General features: G+C 41.1%; 1 protein-coding gene across 1 annotated transcript in view; it reads right to left on the bottom strand.

The window, feature by feature from the left end:
- ZC3H6 (zinc finger CCCH-type containing 6) overlaps window positions 1-7326 on the bottom strand; it is a 21204-nt gene extending 13878 nt beyond the window's left edge. Inside the window, exons 1-2 of the mRNA XM_083734063.1 lie at window positions 6673-7326; window positions 447-630 (exon numbers count right to left, since the gene is read on the bottom strand). Of these exons, the coding sequence (XP_083590189.1) occupies window positions 447-630; window positions 6673-6764 (276 nt within the window). The 5' untranslated portion in view covers window positions 6765-7326. The remainder of the gene's footprint in view (window positions 1-446; window positions 631-6672) is intronic.
- Window positions 7327-8130: the final 804 nt, after the last annotated feature.

Below are 8130 nucleotides of genomic sequence, written 5' to 3' on the forward strand. Positions count from 1 at the left end.
CTTGGGCACATTATAATCTGTACATAACAGGTTGGTGCTCACTTGTTACAGGGCCTTACTGGTGGTGGTTCCCATTTGCAGAGTGCCCTCCCTGGAGAGGTGTGCCTTTCTCCCTCATTATTGACTTTCAGGAGAAACTTTAAAATATTTTTGTTTACTCAGGCATTTGATGACTGTAGATAATGGTCATGGCAACTGTGAAATTAAAAACTGTGACGATATGTGAATGTTTTTAAATTTTCTTAAACTGTTTTAGTGTTTTAAATATGTTTTTATTCTATTTAAATTGTACTGTTTAAATATTTTCAATGTTTGCCACTCTAGACATGGCAAACAGAATACAAATTTAATAATTAAACAATATTTCTTAACTTATTTTAACACTACTTTGAGTAAAGGAAAAATAATTACTAGAGTTGCAAAGAATATTGACTAACAATTCTAACCTTGTGTTTATCTCGTCTTCTCCTTTTTGACTTTTTCTTATCTTTTTCTTTTTTGCGTTTCTTGCGGGATTTTCTATGGGTTTTTTCATTTTTCTGTTTATCTTCAACCTTTGCATCTTGTTCTTCCTTATCCTCTTCAAATCCAGCATCATCTATTTCACCATCTTCGAGTTCACCATCCTCTCTGTTTTATAAAGTCACAATAGTTTAGATTCAATATGAATTAGAATTTTTTTTTAAAGGGGTTATAGTTGACAGTAATAGTACAATCATCTCCCATGCTTATTTGTCCAACAACCACAACAATTACATAACATTTACACACGCTCACCCTATAGTAGTATCTAATATTGTTTGCATTTTAAGAAACAGCGGCATGCAAGGATTACATAGCTTCAGTTTACTACCTTAAAATTATAGGCAGTTTAATGAATACTAAAAACACTTTTGATTTTAAAGTTCCCAAAGCTCACCACTATGAAATGCATAAAAACATAAACCTAAAAACTATTAATACATTAATAAATAAACCAAGACACGAAAAGCTGACAAAACCAATAAAGCAGCTAAATCTATTACAAAGCAATTAAAAAACATTAATTAATTGCCCAGGTGAATATAGTAGTTCTGAACTAAATGATGCTAGTGTAGATGCCTCCTTCACTTGCCTAGTGAAGTGAGGCCTCATCCTGACTCACTTATGAAGGGCCCCTGGAAAAGAGGGTTCTATTGCATATCTTAACTATCAGGCAGGTTCATATGGGAACACTGCTTGGTATTGATTTACTATGATAACACTGATCACATGTGACAGCAATGTTATTTAGTTTGGTTGTGAAAATATATGATATACAATTTAAAATAATAACATCTACAATTTGTTAGGAAGAATAATCTTAACTGCACTTAATACAGAGAATGGAAATCTATTTTCTAAGTCCTGTACTTCTAGCCTTGCACAAATAATTATTTTCTGGTTAATTTACTTTACAGGGTTATTGCAAGTGTAAATGAATTTCATAATTAAAATGCACTTTGTAATATAGAAATAATGAACTATGCAAGAACAGTGATGTTATGTTAAGTGGTGTAGGAAATCAGTTAAAAAGGAAGGCTCTCTAAAGTACTGAAGTTAAACTCTTCTCAAAATAGGCTACTTGTGTTTGAAGGAAAACTGAAACAAAACACATCTCACAAATTTAGTATGATCTCTTAATTTATTTATTTTTAATGTCTACCTTAAGGTTAATAGCTGCTGATCAGTGAGGTGTAGGAAGGATGGATTTAACCCTGGATTAAGGTATATGTGAGTATGCTTATTATTATTATTATTATTATTAACTGAATTTATATACCGCCCTATACCTGGAGGTCTCAGGGCGGTTTACAGAACAAAATCAGAATATAAAACCACTACAGTATATAATCAAAATAGAAACAACAGCCCAATAACACCCCCCCAAAAGCCCCCCACATTTTAAAAGGGCGTAGGATGAATCCCAGTTGCTGGAAGCCACAGGAAGGGAGAAAGTACCCTTGTGCACGGATCCTGCTCTTAGGGTCGCCCATGGGGACATCTGGCTGGACACTGTGAAAGCTAAGGAGGCTGGGTGGGGTGGGCCACTGGCCCGGCCCTGCAGGAGGCTCTTCTTATGTACCAGAATGCCTCACAGCATGCACAGGGTGAGATTCCTCTGCCATAGTGAATAACAGCATGATTGCAATTTGCCTCTGGGTAGAATTGTCAATGATTGATAAAAGAAATCAAAGCATTTATTTCAGGCTCTGGTAAAATCTACAAAGACCAACTACATATATGCCCAGAAAAAAATAATGAACAGAGAAATCTCAACCAACTTTAAGTATAACAGGACATACAGGCAACCATTTGTTCAGTACATTGGTTGGGGTAGAGAGAACTAAATTATCGCTGTATCAAAGGCCTCTGATCAAGTTTATTCAAACGGCAGATGAAGTGGTTAATTTGTTTCTGGACAGTACCACCTCAAGCTGCTATTGTTCAGCTTTTTCATGAAATGTTACTTGAAAAAACTTTGTCTACATTTCAACAATTGGGAAATGCTGACTAGGTATGTTGCAAAAGCCAACTACAACTCTTGGGGAAACAATTCTTTTGGTCATCTTGTGCTGCCAGAGCTATGGCAAATAGTTAAAAAGTACTTGAGAGATGTAGGGATGCAGGTGGCGCTGTGGGTTAAACCACAGAGCCTAGGGCTTGCTGATCAGAAGGTTGGCGGTTCAAAGCCTCGTGATGGGGTGAGCTCCCGTTGCTCTGTCCCAGCTCCTGCCAACCTAGCAGTTTGAAAGCACGTCAAAGTGCAAGTAGATAAATAGTTACCGCTCCGGCAGGAAGGTAAACAGCGTTTCCGTGTGCTGCTCTGGTTCGCCAGAAGCAGCTTAGTCAAGCTGGCCACATGACCTGAAAGCTGTACGCCGCCTCCCTTGGCCAATAAAGCGAGATGAGCACCACAACCCTAGAGTCGGCCATGACTAGACCTAATGGTCAGGGGTCCCTTTACCTTTTACTTGAGAGATGTACCATAGTTGCTCAACATTGCATGCCTTAACACTGATCCCCCCCCAAATCATCTAAGTACACAAACACAACTTGATAATCTTGTGCTCAGTGAAAAACACAAAATTAAATTCAACAGAGGCAGTGTATTGTATTAGACATAAACAAGGACTATACACACAAGGATAACTAGCTAAGGAACTGATTAGAAAACAGAAAGTCTCCTCCTTTGGAGGGTTCCAGCATTTGGATACGAGGGGTGGTCTCAATACTGAAGGTTTAAATTAGATGACTTGTGACTAATATATGCAATGTGCCATAAACATATCTTTAGTTTAATACAGTGGTACCTCTGGTTATGTACTTAATTTGTTCCAGAGGTCCATTCTTAACCTGAAACTGTTCTTAACCTGAAGCACCACTTTAGCTAACGGGGCCTCCCACTGCTGCTGCTGCCGCGCCGCTGCAGCGCGATTTCTGTTCTCATCCTGAAGCAAAATTCTTAACCCGTGGTACTATTTCTGGGTTAGCGGAGTCTGTAACCTGATGCGTATGTAATCCGAGGTACCACTGTAATCAAATGTTTATCAAAGTTAGTCTCAGGAATGTGGGTTGGTGTAATTTTGTAACTATTAACATTCCACCATCTTAGTTATGCAGAAACTGCATTTGAAATATGCACTTTTGCCATATACAGTGGTAGCTTGGTTTAAGACAGCTTAATTTATGACCAACTTGGATTAAGAATGCTGCAAGCCTGGAAGTAGGTGTTTTGGTTTGTGAACTTTGCCTTGGAAGCAGAACATGTTTCGCTTGCTGTTGAGTGTGTTCCATTTGTAAATTGAGTCCCCTGCTGCTATGGGAAAGCACGCCTTGGTTTAAGAACGCTTTGGTTTAAGAACGGACTTTCAGAACGGATTAAGTTCATAAACCAAGGCACCACTGTACATGCCTTTAGTTTTAAAATATATCTGAAGGGCCAAACTAGTTTAGCATGAACAGCATCATGATATATTTTGATCCTCCAGTAACAGTAAACCTTAAACTCTTATTCTGAGAAAAAGGATTCAATTTTTAAAAAACCTCTCCAAAATTTATCTAATTGTTCTTTTTCTAAACTGACCTATTTAGAAGTGGGGGCTTTTAATATGGTTTTCATTCTTGCAACTGAGATGCAAGAATTTACTTGCTTCCCTGTTAACTAAACTCCACAGATCTACAAATCTAGTATATTCAAGTTAAAATTTAATGTGAGATGAAAAAGATAACCCTTTAAATATGCAGTTAAAATGTGTTCATTAATGCAAGGGGGGAATCTAAGAGCACAAAATGAGAAAACAGCTCTATTAGTATTTTCTTAATGTGAAGCAAGGGTATTCATCATGGTGCTCTCTATATGTTTGGACAACAACTATCTCCAGCCAGCATGGTCAATGATCAGGGATTATGGCAGTTGTATTCCAAAGCATTCAGAAGACACCATGTTGGCTACCACTGATGTGATCAATGCTTATAAATTAGATTAATCTAGCTATAAACAGAAAGAGATCTGGCTCTTGTATACAGTGGAATCTAATTCTGTCCAACAGTGCTGTGTTAAGTTATATTGAAAAGAGAAAACTATAAGGTTTAACTCTGTTATAGATTAAGAATAGTACTACTGGTGTACAATAACAAGTTCATAGGCACCAAGTGTTCCCATTTAACTATATATTATTTATTCTAGCAAATTCTAAGACTCCAACACTCAACATTTCAAACACCCTCCTTTTCTGTCTGCTGTACATAGTAAGTTACACTCAGCACAATAAGTGGGGCAGTAAAACGGGCAGTTGGGCCTCCAAGGACTAGGATGGAAACATCTGCTAAACATTTGCAGAGTTCCTTGCCCCAGATGTCTTATGTCAAAACAAAACAAAATATATCTTCAATTCAAAAGTAGCAGCCCTATCTCTATTTGCTTTAAAGTATGGCACGAAAGAACTAAGGAGTCCCATTGTATTTTAAATTTCTCCATGTAGACTTTCCCTCTTGTTTTGCAACTTAACTGTTTCTGAGATTCTGCAGAAAGAGTATCTGCTACTGTTGCAAAACAAGAAATCACAACCCCTGTGTTTCTTGTTTTTCCAACAACAATTCAGGGAATCCCAATATTAAAATTATCTACCTATAAAAAGGTCTAATTTATTATTGGGAGTTAGAAAGAAATAAAAAATTCAGAGATTTGACAGGCTAGCAGGGGAATTAGTTCATTAGGAGCTGCAATTTCTGCAAAGCGATACAAGTTTACAGGCTTTGGCTGTGCTTAAACTACTTAGTACAATTCCAATGTATCTCAGAAGATTTGCTAGTCAATAGATTTGAGGGTCACCTCCTTTTCTGACATACTTTTTGTTTTTAAATGTCTACGAGAACACATTGCATGATGTAGTAATCTTTGATTTCCCCTTATTAGTTCCCCTTTCAAAAGAGTAATATCTCTTAAGAACTCCTAGGATGATTAGCTCCAGGTCTATTAATAATTCAGTAATGTGCAAGCCTTTCCTTTAACTAATATTTGCTGGACAACTCATGCTGCATTTATGACTATGTTAAAAGTAACAATACTGCACCAGGTAGTATCCTTTGCAGTACAAACTGTTTCATGAACATTTTAAACTGCTACAGCTATGAAGGACTGCTGATATGTAGATCTGAGATACAAGGCCCAGTCCGATTCACTGTAGCTCTGTCCAAGTCATTTTAATTGCCATTTTGTCTCTGTATCCTGGCTTATAAAAGATGAAAGCAGTATACAACCTACAATGCTGCTACATGAATTAGGGGCTATGTTATGTTTTTTTTTACCACTTGATAAACCAGTATTGTACATGGTTGTTGGAGAATGTGGACCATGGGTAGGCTTGCTGTTATGGGGAATACAATTACAAACCGTGTTCTAAGGAACAAGATTTGAATACATGTTGGTGAATGACAGATCAATAATTTCAGAGAGGTTCCCCCCTTTTTTTAACCAACTGAGAAGAGCCAGATCTTATGAAAACAAGAGGCTGGAGAAAACAGAGCAAGGCACAAGACCTCAACCAGGGGAAAAAAACCCTCTGGTGTCTTGGCTCAAAGGGATTGAAAGGTGGAAAAGATAAAATCCAACAGAACTTCACCTGCACAAAGAGAGATCCAGTTAAATGTGTAAGGTGTAAACATTTACATGTAGCTTCATGTATAAAGGGGGGAGGGGAGAGAAACACACTCTTTGATTTTCAAATGGCAGTAAGGGATATACGGGAGGATAAGAACAACAGTGACATTATACAGACACCCAATGTAAAGTGCATTTTATGAAAAGATGGGATTTTTTAAAAATATAATGAAATGTGGGGGGGGGGAGAATGCATGCAAAATGCACCTTGAAGAGACCAAAAAAAAAAAAAAAACCCTCCTCAAAAGACATCCTTGTTCCTGTATTAAGAACACCCCCCCTCCTCCCTCAGGCTGAAGGTGACTCCCCTCCCCAGTACAATGTTACATACATTTTAAATTTAAAAAAACCCCACCTAGGTACATTTAAGACAATATCATTATCATCATCATTATTACCACGACCATCATCTCACATTCTTAGTTATTATCACCATTGAGAAGCGGAGAGAAAGAAAAAAGAAAGAGAGAGAGAGAAGAACGTTACTCGACCTTTCGTCCCCTGCATGTTGCCTGTCAGAGTCGGGCATGTTTTGGTCAAGAACTGGGTTTGGGGGCTTGGAGAACAGGCTTTCAAAGGCCATTGTGCTGGCTCTGGCTGTGTGTGCAGGGAGGAGGAGGAAGGAGGAGGAGGAGGAGGAGGAAGGCAGGACACTGCTGCCCGTGGTGGGGCGTTGGGAGAGGAAAGAGGAGGGAGGAGACACAAGGCACACACACACAACACACACACACAAAAATATACGCAGAAGCGGCGGCGGCGGCCGGAGGAGGACCGCGTGGGGGGTCCCCCCCACCACCTCAGCAAGAAGCAGCGAAGATTTCCACTCACGGTTTTTTACTGAGTGACGGGAAGGGTGGGCACGGGAACACACGCAAACACGCGCGCGCGCGGCCCCCAGAAAAGGGCGCTTTTAACGGTCGCTCTGGGCCGGGCGAGGCTGGCCACAAATTTCAAAAAATAAAATTAAAATAAAGGGTGGGGGTTAACAACAGGCAACACAAACGCACCACAGGAAGAGGAGGGAGTGGTGGGTCGGTCGGTGAGGGGACGGGGAAGAGGTGCCGTTGGCCGCAAAGGATGAGGAGAAGGAGGAGGAGGAGGAGGCTGGTCTGGTTATGTCTTCCTTACAAACATGGCGCCCGGTCGCTTTGCCACAGAGAAAAGAGCGAGACGGGGAAGAGAGCGCGTGGGAAGAGAAATGGCGCGCGGCGGAACGGGGTGGTGGGGAGGGGAGCGGGTGGGGGGAGGAGGTGGGACGCGCTCACAAAATGGCGCCGAGCAGAGGAGGAGCAGGAGGTGGCGGCGGGAAAGGGGAGGGGAGGGGGGGGAAGGGCCAGCGGAGCTTCTCTGTTGGCGCCTCACGGGTCGCCTGCGATCGAGGCGAGGGCTTGGCCGCGCGCTCTGCTGAGCCCCACCGCTGTCGTCATCGCCTAGCTTTAGGGAGGGGGCTTCCCTTCTCAGCATTGGCCCGAGAGGGTAGATGGGGAGGCGTCCATTGGGTGAGCTTGCTGCCTATCGAGGGCGCGTTCGAAATGCAAAAGAGCGGATAGCCCCTCTCTCTTGCGCGCGCGTTCGTGTCGCACAACAGCTCCTGTTATTTATAAAACGGGCGCGCGTCCGCTTCTCTCGCCGTCTCCTGCTTTCCTAAGCGCAGAGATAGCGGAGGGGGGCAGTTTGTGTGTGATATATATATATATACACGATACTCTGTGTGTGTGTGTGTGTGTGTGTGTGTGTGTGTGTGTGTGTGTAAATACACACACACACACACACACACACACACACACACACACACAGTATCGTATACGTGTGTATTATGTGTACCGCTTGATTGAGCGTCTAATAAATCGCCTCATTTATTTCACTGGTTTCGAGGGTGGCATCCAGCCAAGTTTTACTCAAGAGTACACCCATTGAAACTAACGAGCATGACTCAGGTTCATTAATTT

Source organism: Podarcis gaigeae (assembly GCF_964106915.1).
Source record: "Podarcis gaigeae genome assembly, chromosome: 3".
Classification (NCBI taxonomy): Eukaryota; Metazoa; Chordata; class Lepidosauria; order Squamata; family Lacertidae; genus Podarcis; species Podarcis gaigeae.